Source organism: Podarcis erhardii (assembly GCF_964252035.2).
Source record: "Podarcis erhardii genome assembly, chromosome: 7".
Lineage (NCBI taxonomy): Eukaryota > Metazoa > Chordata > Lepidosauria > Squamata > Lacertidae > Podarcis > Podarcis erhardii.
The window spans coordinates 35,977,842-35,994,167 of NC_138511.1; the positions used below are offsets into that span (position 1 = coordinate 35,977,842).

Genomic DNA, 16,326 nt, shown 5'->3' on the forward strand with positions numbered 1-16,326 from the left:
TTTTTTGTTTCAGGTTCAAATGGGGTGAAAAAATTACATCACCCTACAGATATTGAAAGATTAAGGTTTGGCACATGAAGCAGATAGTTCTGGTTGCAATATATCACAGAAGTAAGACAGAAAAACCCTAAAATGCAAAATTGTGGAGAGACAGTCCTGATATTTTTTTGCAAGCCTACTTGTTGGAATATTATATGTCACTATCCACACTCAAAACTTTTCAGGATCTTTGTTTGATGGGTAGCGGCATTATTGAGTCCATTGATCTTCCCTGATTCCTTCATACAGTGGTGCCTTGCAAGACGAAAATAATCCGCTCCGTGAGTCTCTTCGTCTAGCGGTTTTTTCGTCTTGCGAAGCATCCCTATTAGCGGATTAGCGCTATTAGCGGCTTAGTGGCTATTAGCGGCTTAGTGGCTATTAGCGGCTTAGCGGCTTAGAAAAAGGGGGGGAAAGGGAAAAAACTCGCAAGACTCGCAAGACATTTTCATCTTGCGAAGCAAGCCCATAGGGAAATTCGTCTTGCGAAGCGCCTCGAAAAACGGAAAACCCTTTCGTCTAGCGGGTTTTTCGTCTTGCGAGGCATTCGTCTTGCGGGGCACCACTGTATTCCAAGATCAATGCCTCTCCTGTGTGTTTGTAGCGGGGGAGGCTTATCTAGGAAGCAACTCATGAAGTTTCTTTATATCAGATCAGACCGTTTGTCTACCTAGCCAGTATTGTCTACTCTGCTTGGCAGCAGCTCTCCAAGGTCTTAGGCAAAGGGTCTTTTTTCTCCATCACATACTACCTCTTCCTCCTCTCAGCACTGCTCCTTGAACCTGTGAAAACCAGAGGCTTCAAAGAGCAGTGCAGGAATGTTTGCAAAAGGGTTTTCAAACAGTTCATGCTACATTTCGAAGTCCCGGCAGTGGGACTTCAAAGTGCAGCATCGCCTGATTCCACAGTGATATCAAATGAGGGACGGCTCCACCCACCTGTTAAATTTGGCCCAACTGGGGTAGGGACGTAAGGATCTGGCTTGCTAGCAAGAGAAGGGTCCCCACCCCTGATTTTGAAGGATCACTCCCACTTCCTTTATGAACTAGCTTTTCATATGGTACCAGATTATCTGAATAACAGCCTGTACCAGTAATAGCCTGCTTGAACATTGAGATCAGCATTTGAGGCCATGTTCTCTGGTCCACTGAAGCAAACCATGTCTGGTAAACAGAGATCAAACCTTGACTTTACATCATAGTTTGTTTGGAGCAAAACGAATCATGATTCCTGGTTAGGACATACCACTAACCATGGTTTGTTGCTTCTCCTTGTGCTAGAGAAGGAGCGAAGCTAGAGCCCTTAAGGCTATTCACAGTTCACTATTAGCACCACATAGCACCACGTAGATACATCCAAGTAAAACAAAATAACCCCATGATATCTAGCTAACTTTGGGGGAAAACAGCAGCTGGTGCAGAAATATGGAAACTTAGATATAATGTGCAGTTGTATTGACTGGGTATTGAAACATGGGCCAGGAGTCTCTTGTCAAGTGCTGGGCAAGAGAACAGAAAATGAGCTGATTTAGCCTTAATAAAGTTTCGCTTATAAAATTTTGAGTTTGTGATGTTGGGGCATTTATTTATTTCCTCAGGTGCTTGCCAATGCTTTCATTTTTCTCTGTGGTAACCTGATGGGTGCGTTCCACAAGCATCAGATGCAGGATGCCTCGTGGGATCTGTACAGATATACTTTAAAGTGCATCCAAGTCCAAATGAAGCTGAAGATTGAAAAGAGGCAGCAAGTGAGTGAATCAATGCTTTAAATACCTACACACTTTCTAGCTCTTTTAACATCATCATTCAGCCATACCAGGAGATCACCTCTTTGAAGGCAAGTTCTGTAATGGGTCGCACTTAGAAGTATTCGGTTGTTCACGCTCACCAAAGGACACCCATACATGTGCAAAAGGAGTCGGCAAAACGGCTGGAGTAAAACCTCTGTAACTGAACTCCTTCCAAAATTTCCATTGTAAGAGAACATTGGACCATTTTTTTTGGCTGAATTAATGAGCACCTTTCCGGCACAGCAATTTATTCTTTACATTTCTATGACCCTCACCACCACTAACGCTGACGTTTTTAGTTTTAGGGTTTTGTTTTTTTAAAAAAATAAATACTGTTACTCTGCATTTCTCAGAACTTTATGAGGTAGGCAATGTTTTTGTGGCGTTTGACTGCAGACCTTGACTCTTTGTCATTCTGATTCCTCCTTTTTTTAATGGAATTGTAAGGTGGACGTATTGTAAGGAGCCCCTTAAGTGGGCATAACATTTATAAACCACTTGATTCTTAAAAAGGCAACAATCCTGTAAGCAGTTTACAAAAATAATAATAATAAAACAATGAAATTATCAGTAAAAACAACTATTTAAAACATTTTTTAAAAAAATTAAATAAAAAATAAGCTAAAACCAGATTAAAACCCATGTCACCATTCTGCACGTGACTTTAAGAAAAAGTGTTTTTAGCAGGCGCTGAAAAGAGTACAGGGAAGGGGCCTGCCTGATTTCAATAGGCAGGGAGTTCCAAAGTGTGGGTGGAGCCACACTAAGATATCATTTTCTTACAAGTACTAGCTGCACAGATTGAAGTGCTTTAGAGGATGTATATGAGACAAGGCGCTCTTGCAGGTATTTACTCTTAAAGGGTGTGGCATAAGTGCTAATAAGGCAAAATGAACAAGACCTGCTCTTCCCTCTTAGGAAAGCTTGCTTTTATCAATACTGCCAGCTCATATATCTATGGGAATGAAATTAGCCATCATAGAACGCCTGAAGGAAACCAATGACAGGAAGAAGCACGACAACAACTTCCACAGCCTGTATGTGAAACGGCACCAGAATGTTAGGTGAGCGGTGTAACTCGTCCTGGTTCTGTTAATAGTTCTTTCTGTTGCCCCAGTATACTAGAGACACAATCCAGTTCTTGCCATTTATTTGTTTTGCAACAAATTCTGTGCCACTGGCATTAAGCAAAACATGGCAGAGAACAGGATAAAATCGATAAAATTTCATGCATAAAACAAATGGAAAATATAATGCCAAAGATATATTTGGGCCAAAGTTGTAGAGTTCTTTTTTTCGGGGGGGGGGGAGTTGTTGAGCTTTTTTTTTTTTTTTTTGCAAAATGTATATATAAAAAGAAGCTTTAAAGGTATTTTTTAAGGAAAATTGCAAAAAACAACAGCCAACCAACCACCACTTCCAATATGGGCTGCCATATACCCAGGTTTTCCCGGACATTTTTGCTGCTTTCCAAAAAATCTGTCTGGATGCTATTTTTGACAGACGAATCCTGGCTGTGTCCAGGATATTCCAGACATATGGCAGCCCTATATTGGATCAACACACTTAGATCACCCCTCAAGGGAAAGCCTGGGTGAACAGGTGAGCTTCAGTATCTTAGGTGTCTGCCTGATGTCTATTAGAGGAACATTTCAGTGGGCAGATTCTGCCACACTAAAAGCCCTAATCTTAGTGGAATATGTGAAACTTAAGAGCATATATCACTTTTAAAGGCTGTATATCCCAACGATCAAAATGATGGACAGTTGATCTTGCAGGGGGGGAAAAGAGCAAGTGAGTTTTGCATGTGAATCAATTGCTGTCAGAAACCAGTGGAGCCATTTCAGTGAGGAGTAGAATAGATAATTAAAGGGTTGTAGTCAATGTTAATTTTGTCTAAATTGGTCATCCATTAATTTCAATGGGCCTACTCTTAAGTGGAACTGACATTGGATGTAACCCATAGTTTGGTGCATATGTGTGCAGTTCTTAGCTAATGTCCACGAAGTTTAAATATCTACATTGCTGATGTAGAAAATGAAAAACAATTTAATTGATTTTGGCTTCCTTGCATAGCATCTTGTATGCAGACATTGTAGGATTCACTCGTCTGGCAAGTGACTGCTCTCCCAAAGAGCTCGTGGTGATGTTGAATGAACTCTTTGGCAAATTCGATCAAATAGCAAAGGTAAGCAACTTCTTGATAGACAGAGAAGCCTCTTGTAATTTTAAATATTATTATGTTTTGAATACCGTATTTACTTGGATCTTAATGTCCCATCGAATCTAATGTGCACTTTAATTTTTGCAACATAATTTTGCCAAAAAAGTGAGCATTAGATTCAAGTAAATACAGTAATTATAGATAAATCCTTCCAACTATTATTACACTGAGACTAATAAGGTGTAGTAACGGTCACTGGCGAAGGAAGAGGAGTGCGGGGGGAGTGCATTGCCCCCGGCAGCGTGATCCCCAAGGTGCCATCGCGGCTGCCTGCCTGCACTGGCTGCCCCACCCCGCAGGCGGCTCCCTGCGGGCGGCGCTCCCTGCCCCGACCTGCTCTCCGCCCCCCCGGTGCCAGAGCGTGAAGCTCCACCACTGATAACGGTGCAGTGGCCTGGTTCACATGTAAGCTAAATTGTGGTTGGGCAAACCATGGGCTGTATTTGGATGTCACACTGAACTGTGGTGTAGCATCATGGGAACAAGCTATAGTGAGTCTTGAGGTTGCATGCTCCTCCTCCTCCTTCCTCTCCTTCTCCTGTATGGCCAAGAGGATTTCATAAGATTCTCCTTCATGTTAACAGCAGCTTCCTGCATTATCCAAACCAGGAACTTAAGCTAACCATTGCTAATGTAATTTTCAACTAGCCAACTTCAAAAGTTGAAGTTGACATGTATGAAAATAACCTCCGTTAAGGTAACGCATTAACCCCAGTTTGTTAGTCTGGATAATGTGCAAGCTATAGTTAAAAGTGAAAGCGAAAGTTCCCAAACCCAACTTTCCTTGCTGCACAGGCAGAGGAAGGGGGCATACAAACTCATGCCTGAATGTGCTGAATCATGGTTTAACAGAATGTGTAAGCACAGCCATTATTTGCTATTTGCACCCAGATTCGCAAACTATGGTTTTCTCCAAATCTGACTGGTAAACTGATTTTATCCATTGGTTCCAGTTCTGGTTCGGAGGACAAATGCAGAACTTAAGCTTGACAGTTTTGATTCCGTGGCAATGATGCAACCTTGGTTTGGCTGTTTCATCTGAAGCTTGTGTAAATTACTACTTATTCTGTTCTGTATTTTGCAAATGAAGAGAAATTATATTTAACAAGTTTTAAATCTCCCAACCTCTTACATTTATAAGAGTTAATAGCAGTTGATAGGTTGAACATTCCATTTTAGCACAAAGGAGTTTTCTGTGTCTGCAGAATCTCTGGCCTCAATCTTTATTATATTATATTCTTATTATATTATATTATATTATATTACTTAGTAATGTTCACTGTACTGAACATGTGGGATTTATGGGTATGAGCATCTGTCTCTATTTATAGAAGGTTCTATTTCCAACCATTTCCAATCTATTAATATTATAAATGCTCATGATTAGGGAGTTATGGTCTAAAAGTGTTCTGTCGCTGAACTATCTCTCATTAAAGGCAAAGAAGCAATTGGGATGTTAACTTAATTAAGCCTTAATGGATGTGGTAGAATTGAATCACTAAACGTACTGAAACAACTTGTGTGCTAAAATGGCATAAATGCATAATTAAGATGTTTAAAGTTCTGTCTTCCTTTTTCAATTTTTTCTTGTTTCTCATACAATTCCTTGCATGTTGGTTGTTAAACATTTGCGGAGACTGGAGAAGGATGAGGAGGTGGCCTTGCTAAACTTCTGAAAAGATTTATATTGAGGCTAACCAATTATCCAGACCATTATGGGGAGGGATGTAAGGAGTCCTCATTTTCCATTCTGCCCTGTGTTCATCACACGCAGCATTGCTTACGTTATCAGTATTTGTGGTTGCTGCTGCTTTCAGTCTGCAAACAATACAGGCATCTTCCCATGTACACACGTGTTCAACTTGTGCACAACCATGTATATGTGTGGCGCCTGGAAATAAATCGATTCTAAACTGCGAAAGATGCGAAAACTGCAAATATAGCTTTTTAAAAAGCAAGAAAACAACTAGTGCAACCCCAGGATCCTTTGCAACTGCAATCTCATGGGGGTTTTAAGGGTTTCCAGGGGTTTAGAGGATGTTTATAGGCTTTTTAGGTGGTGTTTTCCTCTATATGTGATTTCACATATACGCGCTACCCAGGAACATAACCCCCATGTAAGTGGGGAGATGCCTGTAATTAAGTGATTGTGTTTTCCCACTTGATCTGTGTTTCTTTTGCAGTGAAATGGGTAGGGTTAAATAACAAGGTAACAACATAATTTATATAATTTGTTCGTTGCAGCAGCTAGCGAGACGGATAATGTTAGTTTTGGCAGAAGACGAACTGCAGCAGAATATTCAGATTTGTTTCCCTTCCAGACATGGGCCTAATAAGCACACATTGGCAGTTTCCACTGTCATTTCTGTTTTTGCTGGAATTCTCCAACATCCCTAATTATGTGTTGATTTTCAAGACCCATTTCCGTATGCACAACAGGACTTCCTTCTGCCTGAGCTTCGTAGGGGAAAACTGGTGATGGTTGACAACTTACATTTCAAAGAAGCTTGTCCACCATTACTGATTAGCTGTGATTCCTGCATTGCTGAGAGTTAGACTACATGGCCATTTGGGACCCTTCCAACTCTGTAATTTTATGATTTCTCATAGTCCCTGGGGGGGAAAAAAAACTCCTGTGGAGCCCCAGAGTTCCTCAGAACAGAGATAGTAAAACAGCAGCTCCAGATAAGCTCAGATTTGTTTGTTCTGCAAAGTAAAGCCTATAATTTGTGTTCCTTAAGATAGATACTTGCTAATTCATATTTGCAGTGTTTCTGATGACTCGCATGTTGTTGTTGTTTTGCAGGAAAATGAATGCATGAGGATAAAAATTCTGGGAGACTGTTATTACTGTGTCTCGGGATTACCTGTTTCCTTGCCAGTACATGCCAAGAACTGTGTGAAAATGGGCCTTGACATGTGCGAAGCTATAAAGTATGTACTTTAAAAAAATGAGTTTAAATAATATGTGGAAACATTAACAAGGTAGAACTAAAGACATGAGAATAGGTTACATAGTAGTGTGCAAAGTATACGTCCCCAACATGGGGACAGAAAAAAGTGTTGCTGTCAACCGCCTGTTTTGTACATCACACTAAGCCAAACCATGGCTTAGCATTAATGGGCAAGTGTGGGCTCTGGGAGAGGAGATTGTGGCCTCTTTATTCCTCTCCAGTAGTTTTGCTGCTCCATCATAGTTTTATTAAGCACAGCATCCAAACTGGGCTCATGGTTTACCTGTGCTGACAAAGCACAAGCTGTAAACCACAGGACAAACCTTGGTTACAGCTCATAGCTAGTCTGTAGAGAATGAGGCCATAGTAATTGGCCCAAAGTTGGGGAGGGTCCATAGCTTAGTGGTGAAGCATATGGTTTGAATGGAGAACGTATTGAGTTCATTCTCTGTTATTTCCATGCATGGCTGTTAAAGGCTTTTGCCCGAAACTCTGAAGAGCCTCGAACAGTGAATGTAGACAGCACCAAGCTAGATGGATCAATGGTCTGGCTCAACATAAAGCAGTTTCCTGCATTCCTAAAATGACAGTAGGCAAGCAGTTCTAAAGCATTATTTGAGTCTGTGTTTGGAAGTTCAGACTATGGCTTGGGTTCTAAATGATGGTTACTGCAAACCATTGAGCCACTGCATTTAATGTGTATGATAAAACAAGGGCAAGTATTTAAAGAAACACGTGAAAGCATCAGAGATGATGGTTCGTTTCTCTCTGTATTCAATGCTCCTCTACTCATGAGCATAGACTAAATTGGCATATGGTCTGGCTCAGTATAAGTCATTTTCCTATATTCCACTGTCTTCCATTGCTTGTATAGATGAAGCCTACTCCAATTTGTTTAAAACACTCGATCCATCCCACTTCTTCTCTCATTTTGGCTGTTGACTTGAGCACATCCCTAAATTTCACATTGGTGTTTGCAGTAATTAAGAGAGAATTAAAGCGCCAGCATAAATTTGTAGGCATTAAGATGGGGGAAGAGTAGGCACCTCTTCCAATCCTCTTCTGATCTGTTTTGCAGACAAGTGAGAGAAGCCACAGGAGTGGACATCAATATGCGAGTCGGCATTCACTCTGGGAACGTGCTCTGCGGTGTAATAGGGCTTCGGAAATGGCAGTACGACGTTTGGTCTCACGATGTCTCCTTAGCTAACCGAATGGAATCTGCGGGAGTTCCTGGGTAAGGATTCCCCAACCTGAAGGTGTAATTCACTTGGGAAAGAAGCCTGGTGAAATTATGCCCTTTTTGTCGTGGTGCTGGAGACGTGTGGAATCTTCACAACGCTATGAGCAGAACTTGAGTAATGTGCATTGTACCACGCTATTCAGAGGAAGAGCTGTTTATTGCCTCTGAAGTCTATGGATGTTCTTTGCTGGTTGATTTTCTTCCTTTCGTGCATTTATCATTTGATGTCTTGTCGTCGTTGCTCGCCATATAAGCCACAAAGGCCACATCCAGACCATACATGTAAAGCACATGGCATGGATTTGACCATGGTTTTGATAGTTTGCATGGTTCCATACCATGCCTACCCAATCCATCATTGAAATGGCTCAGAACCATTCGGTTGATTCTTTTTTATATATGAGCATAGAGGCTCTTCTGTCATTGGGTAATCCCCTGCTCCTCCCCCTGCCCCTCCCCCTCCCCCCCAGATCCTGAGTTGTTGGCATTGCTGAAGCTTTTCCCAGTGCATAAATAATAACAATTAACTGACTGGAAGCTAGCAAGCAAATGAAACAGTTTAAGTAAACAAATGATCACATTAAGCAGTATAAGATGTTGATTTACATAATTAAAACAGTGAAGCTCAACTCTGCCCATGGACAAATTTATTAAAGGGTTTTATCAATCTCTTGATCAAAGAGCTCTCCAAGTGGTGTCCAAATAAGACCTGTAGGTAAAACACAGGTCAAATCCACCAACCAATTAAAAAAAACCACACACAAATGCATATAAAACTATTATTAAAACACAGATAAAATGCCAGATAAAAATCAATACAGCTTTTAAAAACAAATATAGCTTGCTGATTATATATCTGGGTAGCTGGCTCCCTTTTGGAGAACAACCCTAAAGATAGGAATGTGCAGGGAAGAAACTATTTAACCGAAAGAAGGTGTGTGTGTATATGTATTTGGAGCTTAGTGCATTACAGCTTGGATTGTTTCAGAAAACTGCCTGAGAAACAGTGACGCTAACCAGCTGAGTAAACTCTTGGATGTTTCTGTGTTGTGTAATATATCTAGATGTTGCCCTCGAGAGCTTCCAGCCCTTTTTGAGAGCCATTCAGCAACTTGTTCAGAGAGGGGTGGTGGAGGGAAGAGTGTTTTTTTGGTATAAATTTGAATTAATGTTGATGGGCTCCCCAAGCACACGCAAGCTGTCCTTGAAAATGAGATTAGCAGTTTGCACAAGTATTGAGAGTGTGTATATTTTATAATGATCCCTAGGGCTACAGCTAATCCATGTGTGAGTCACTGTGCATATAATTAACGTTTGCTTGCATTAAATTCATGCGCGGTGCTGAATGCTGTTGCATGATGGCATCTATTAATAATAATAGTAATCATATCGCCATGAATATACATAGTGCTTTGCAGACAAACACAAGGGAGGGGGAGACAGATCGGTGCCTTAACAGGTTTACAGCCTAAATTTTGCTTGCCTCATCTCCCACACTGCTGAAAGAAAGGGTGCTACATAATGTTTGTTCCACACTTGCAAGGAATCATTCCTGCAGCATGGCAACACCTGCACTTTGGTACTCCTTGCCCACTGATACTAGGCAGGTGCTTTCTCTGTACAGTACTATACTGCTGAAACCTTTTTGTTGTCATTGCTGAAGGAAGCCTATCCAGACATGCAAACTGGGACATGCATTTTAATGTGCAACTTTTATTTTATAATGTGCGCTTTGAAAACTGCTCGTTTATTTTGAAAATTTTAGGTTAACTTGCTTTTAATGTCTGATATTATCGGTGTTTTTAATGCGTAATTTATTTAAACCCCTTGGAGGTTTTGACAATTAAGCAGTAGATAAATCCTACATACCTTCCTTAATAAAAAAAAAAAAAAAAAAACTGAAGGCACTGCACAAAGCCCAGTGAGAAATGCATGAACAATTGTGCTATGATGGATTGCAAATAAGCAAAGCTGTTAAACAGCAATGCTGCCAGGATACTGGATTTGGCTTCCAAGGCGTGAAGCTGTTGAGAAGCACAGGCTTGTCAACAGCAGCCATTGATATGGAAATGAATAACTTACAGTGACCTTTCTGCAAATGTTTCAAGTCTTTTGTGCTCCTGTCTCTTTCCTCTCTCCAGCCGTGTACACATCACAGAAGCAACCCTCAGTCACCTAGGCAAAGCTTATGAAGTGGAAGATGGTAATGGACACCTCAGAGACCCTTACCTTGAAGCCATGAATATCAAAACTTATTTGGTGATAGACCCGAGGGTAGGTGTGCTTTTACCCTAGGATACACGTGCATATCGCTTACAAGTGTGTGCACACATTTGTCTTCCTGGCTTATTATTATTTTTAGCAAGTTATAAATGGAATGTTGCCTGGGATCTCCCTCCCCATTGGCTGAAGTGCTGTGATGTCATCACATTCTCTGATTGTTTGGGAAGTACATGCCCGTGGTAAAATGTTTGCAAACGATGTTGCATCTGTGAATGAAGTGGAATTTGTTTATTTATTTTTTAAAAAGTTTGGCTATGAAGAATTTCATACTGGAATTGAGGGTGTGATAACTGTGAGCTGTTTTTTTTCCCCAGGAAGGAAGGAGGGGCAGAGATAGAAATCCTGGGCAGACAAGGATAGCAAATGGAATGCAGGTGGTGGCAAAGCTAGATTGGGCAACCCGGAAGCAGAGTGGTTGAGTAAGCCCATGGGTGTGGGAGACAAAAGGACGGAGTAGTGGTGGGGGAGGGGAGAGGGGCTAGGGAGAACCTTGCATAGGGCAGGGATAGCCAATGTGGAGGCTTCTAGATGATCTTGGCTACAACTCCCAGGGTTAATGGGAGCTGTTGCCCATGAACATGGTTGGCTTATCCCTGGGGAGAAAAGGGATGGAAAATAAGAGCGAAACTCACAACTGGGGACCAGTGAACCGTGCATAGTGTTGATATGAGTGAGCCTGAATTTTCACATTGATTTGAACAAGCCCAATCTGCCTGCAGGTTTCTGGGGCACATTTGGGTTTCTGTGTGCATGTGAGCCTGCGCATAATATACATCTGACAAAAATTTTGTTGTGTGTGAGGGGAAGTCAAATAATTCGCTTTTTTAGTTCTGCGGTCTGCAAAAAACAAAACCCCACACCTTGTATTTTGTAGCTGAAATAAGTTGAGCAAATCTGCATGCTTAATCTTGCTCAAGCAACCCCTCAATTTATTTTGCATGGCTGTGCTTATGTTTGTTAGTTGTTGTTGTTTTGCTTTGAGTTTCTCAAGCTAAGGAAAGGAGTTGCAGGGTGTGTAGGGGGGTGGGAATTGGGACACCGAAGGCAATAAACCACAAAGAAAGATAGCGACTGTGGACTGAGAACTGGGAGCACAGACGGTGGGGAGGCAGGGCTGCAATTGCATAACGAGGCTGAAATAAGTATTAGACATTCAGTTGCCAGGGTCCATGGATCCATGAAACAATGGCTTATAGAGTTCGGTCTCCAAGGAACACTTCAAGTATCCAGAAAAGGCTGCTCTTTAACTGTGTGTAATTAAAAGAATACGCTTCAAGCCTCCCACGTTCTGCCTTTAAGTGCAGCTCCACTGGCATTCTGAGAAAAAGCGATGAGAAAATAAAAGGTACTCCAGGGTGATCCAGTTTGTTCTGCTCAGCTCACAAATGAAACTGTGTGCTGCAGTTGAGGCCAGCATCCTCTTAAGCTGGTTCCCAAGATTAAACGTGTGTTGAGTATATAGCGTGGATGTGGCATGAGACCTGTTGGACACACTCATCAGCTACCTCTGGATTGGGAGGAAAGGTGTGTAGATCAACGGTCTCCAGAGTGGGCTGTCCTGTCCCCTAGGGGGCACTGGGGTTACCTAGAGTGGCTCTAAGAGGCAAGCAGCTGATGGGGAGGGGGGCACTGGAGGTGTAAATGAGTATCAGTGGCATCAATGGCTCAAGTTAATCAAATCAGTTGAATCAGTTAAACTAAATGGTTTAAATTGGATTTTGAATAAACGTGCAATTACTTGTTGCTGTTCAGAATTTCATTGTGTTGGTAGCTGAATTGTCGTATTGTGGAGTTGGAAGGAACCACAAAGATCATTTAGTCCCACCTCCTTCAATGCAGGAATCCTGTGATTTAAGAGCTTCATGCTCTACCAACTGCGCTATCCCTCAGTGGATTGTGCAAACCACTATTCTGAAGAATGCTTTCCATGGGGTAAGGCACAGGGCACTGGGGTGAAGTTAATGGAACTGAGGGGGAGATGGCCCGAAAATGTTTGGGAACCACGGGTTTAGAGCATACGCTTTGACTGCAGAAGTTTCCCCTGTTGATTCACCTACATCTCCAGATGAAAGAGTCAAGTGATAAATGATGGGACAGTCCCCTGCCTGCCATAAGGCACTAGAGAGGCCTTGCAGGTCAGAGCAGGCAAAAGCGGTCTGAAGTCAGTGTTGGCTAACCTGTTGCCCTCCCAGATGTTCACAGACTCTAGCTCCCTTCAGCCTCCGCGTCAGCCAACATGGCCAATAGCCAGGGATGACAGGAGTTGCAGTCATAGGAAGAGCCCAGCTGGGTTGGACTGAAGGCTGACCTAGTCCAGCGTCCTCCTTTCTCACTGGCCAAGCTGACCCTTGAGCAAGGTCTGAGTCCAGCAACATATGGAGGGACCACAGGCTCCCCATCTCTGGGCTGGGTAGTCATAGCTTATAAGGCTTCCTGTATCATTTCCTGTATAATTTTGTTTCACCATGTTTATTGTACCTGGCACCTGTTAAGACTTTTCTGTAAGACTGTTCAGATGTGTAATCTTAACATATAAGTTTGTTTTAATGTGTATATTTCTTCAATAACTTTTACTGATAAATTACACTGTTCGCTTGCTTTTAACGTTCAGTTTTTAACCAGTATTTTTTAACAAATGTCTCATGTTTTATGGTCACCGCTTAGAACAGCCTTCACCAACTTGGCACCCTCCAGATGTTTCAAAACTCATTTTGGCTGAAGCTGGTGGAAGTCATAGCTCCGAACATCTTAAGAATCATAGAATCCCTCTACTGCAATGCAGAAATATTCATTCAGCTGTCCTTTACGGGCATCAAACCGGCATCCTTGGCGTTATCGGCAGCACGCACGAACCAACTGAGCCATCTAGCTATCCAAACTGAAGAGTGCCAGTTTGGCTTAGAGGTTACGGATGAGTCAGCAGTACAGTGGTACCTCAGGTTAAGAACTTAATTCGATCTGGAGGTCTGTTCTTAACCTGAAGCACCACTTTAGCTAATGGGGCCTCCTGCTGCCGCTGCACCGCCGCTGCACAATTTATATTCTCATCCTGAAGCAAAGTTCTTAACCCGAGGTAATATTTCTCGGTTAGCGGAGTCTGTAACCTGAAGCATATGTAACCCAAGGTACCACTGCATATAAATTCTGCCAAATAATTTCATTTGTTCATTATATCCAGTTTTCTAAAATGTACACTTGGCTGTCTTGTTTCTCCCCGGGTTCAGTCTAAGCAGCGCACTTCCAACAACCACCTCCCACAAACCACCAGAGTGCACGATGGCTTGAAGATGAGGGCCTCTGTCCGGATGTCGAGGTTTTTGGAGACCTGGGGGGCCGCCCGGCCTTTTGCTCACCTAAACCACAGAGAGAGTGTGAGCAGCGAGACAACTGCACCAAACAGAAGGCATAGGAGGGTGAGGCTCCATTGCTCTTTCTTTCCAAAACCCTCAGTTTGGACTTGGTTGGCTTTTGGTTGTTGTTGCTGCTGCAAGGAGTCAGAAGTAAATATTGGAAACAAAGGGTAGAAAAAGGGAGAGAAGTCCTGTCCCGTCCCATCCCCCCCCCACTTTATTTATGGGAAGTGGAGTTTGTGGCCCAGTGTGGCTATGGAGTGGGCAGGTACAGCCATTTCCCAGCTTCAGCACGGCAGTGGAAGGTGTTTTCCTGCATGGCTAGCTGGGAAATCCCATGAGACATTGGGGGCCAACCTGATGGGTAGGATGTCAGAACGGACCTGGGTGAAGACTTCACCCACCCAAGTCCTCTCTGAGGTGATTTAAAGGGCTGGGATCGTATGTATTACATACATATCAGTTCTTCTTTTGACACCAGTCTCAGTCATAGGGTGTACAGATGGTCAACAAAAAGTAAAAAATAAATAAATCCGGAAGCACAGTCCTTTTTTAACACCTTTCCACTTACTTATTTTATTTTTTTACGTTTTATTTTATTTATTTTATTGCAACAAAATCCTGTGTTAAGATGTTAAGGATGTTAAAAGAAAATATCACAGCGAAGAGCAGCATAAGAGCAACCATAAAATTACATTTAGAAAGCAAATATAAAATAGATATTTTCATAGCAAAAGTGAATAAAGCTATAAATGTCATGTAGGGCATCTGCTTCCCTACCTAGGCAGTCTTGCAAATGACACGAATCTTAGGTTTGTTCCCCCGTCGTGCCACTTCCTGAGAGGAAGCCAGCCCCTTACGTTACAGATGCAGAAACTCAGCCAACCATTTAATATACTTTCTATGTTATGGGAAACTCACAGGTCAGGGGCTCTTCTGTGCAGCACTGAACGTATTTTGCTTGTTGAATTCATTAAATTATATTTACATGCTTTAAGAGGGAGGGTTGGGAATGCATTAATCCCCTACCTTTTCTCTCTTGCTTAGGAGATAGCTCTGCAGTTGGTGAGCCGCCAGAGGACTACAGAGAGGCAAGTCATGCATGGTTATAACACATGTTAGATCCTGCTGTGTTGTGTTGTGGTGTTGTGTGTGTGTATACACACAGACACACACACATACCCTACCTTCCAGAACTGTGATTAACAAGGCAGCTAGAAAGTTACTGTTACTACTACTAAGCCAGCACAACCAACATAATATAAGATGTTTACAGTAAGAAAAAGCTCTGGGACCTCTCTGGAAGAGAAGCCCTTTTGCTAAGCATCTGAAAGGTCAGTGAAGATGGAGTTGTACAACTTTGGTGCCCCTGTCAAGAAGGCCCTGTCTTGTGTAGCACATAAATTGGTTTGCAGATCTTACTGAAGGCTCAGTAACTCCACTGCATGTGGTCTCTGAATCATGTTCTTTGGAATGTTCTTCTTATTCTGCACAATATTCCTCTGTGACTTTATCAGAAGTAGGCTGCATATTATTGTCTTGATTTTTGTATTAGATTTGGCTGATTCTTCTCTCTGCACAGTTTGACTTCAGATTTACTATTTTTAGCAGTGGAGTGCCCTCGTGAAGGTTTTCATGCGAGAAAATTATTATTATTATTTTTAAATCGCCCCATACTAGGGTTGCCACCTTTAGGATTTCCTCCCTAGACATTATCCTCCAAAATAAAACAAAGTTGTCAGGCGGACAGTGAGCGGCTTAGAGGGAAAGGAGTTACAGTGAGTTGTGGAGGGGTTAAGCACACCTCTCCTTAGCTGATTCTACACTGAAAATCCACCCCGCTCCTAAAATAGCAAGCAATCAGTGTTTACTTCCATTACATTGCATAGTTAGGCTCAGAGATGGCTTTTAAAATGGTTAGAAAAATTCCTGGAAGATGAGGTCTATCCAATTTAGCTCTAATAGCTAAATGGAACCAAGCCCAAAGGCAGTATAACCCTGAAAATCCGGTGCTGTTAACAGGCAACAGGGGAGCGCACACAACTCTGCATTTACCTGGCAAACTGTGGCAAACAAACTGCTGGAATATATGTTATGTGCAGCTAGCTCTGGCAGAAGCAGGCAAATGTGTCTGAGGAAGTGAGCAAATGGACTTGGGCGGTGTTTTCCTCCTGTGCTCTTTCTTTTGTCACTTTATTTACCCAGTGTTCAGGCAGCTGTGGTTCTTCTCACTTTCTCACCCCCAACTCCACATACAGTCCTGAATTTAGTCTCTCAAGCAGAGCAGTATCTCTTTGAGGTCTGGGTGAGCCAAGGCAAGTGAAGAGAAGAAATCCACAGCACTTAGCAAGCTGCTCCCTTCTTTTCCATCTCTATCTGTATCTGTATCTGTATCTGTATCTGTATCTGTATCTGTATCTCTATCTCTATCTCTATCTCTATCT

The 16,326-nt window shown here is 42.2% G+C and overlaps 1 protein-coding gene across 4 annotated transcripts in view; it reads left to right on the forward strand.

Annotated features, from left to right (window-relative positions):
* The window catches only part of ADCY7 (adenylate cyclase 7), an 82,088-nt gene that overhangs the window by 43,363 nt on the left and 22,399 nt on the right, over positions 1-16,326 (forward strand). For all 4 annotated transcript variants that reach the window (XM_081870164.1, XM_081870161.1, XM_081870162.1 and 1 more), the window contains exons 5-12: positions 1,637-1,786; positions 2,747-2,892; positions 3,905-4,016; positions 6,859-6,986; positions 8,085-8,243; positions 10,391-10,523; positions 13,757-13,945; positions 14,930-14,973. In XM_081870164.1, the coding sequence (XP_081726290.1) occupies positions 1,637-1,786; positions 2,747-2,892; positions 3,905-4,016; positions 6,859-6,986; positions 8,085-8,243; positions 10,391-10,523; positions 13,757-13,945; positions 14,930-14,973 (1,061 nt within the window). The remainder of the gene's footprint in view (positions 1-1,636; positions 1,787-2,746; positions 2,893-3,904; positions 4,017-6,858; positions 6,987-8,084; positions 8,244-10,390; positions 10,524-13,756; positions 13,946-14,929; positions 14,974-16,326) is intronic.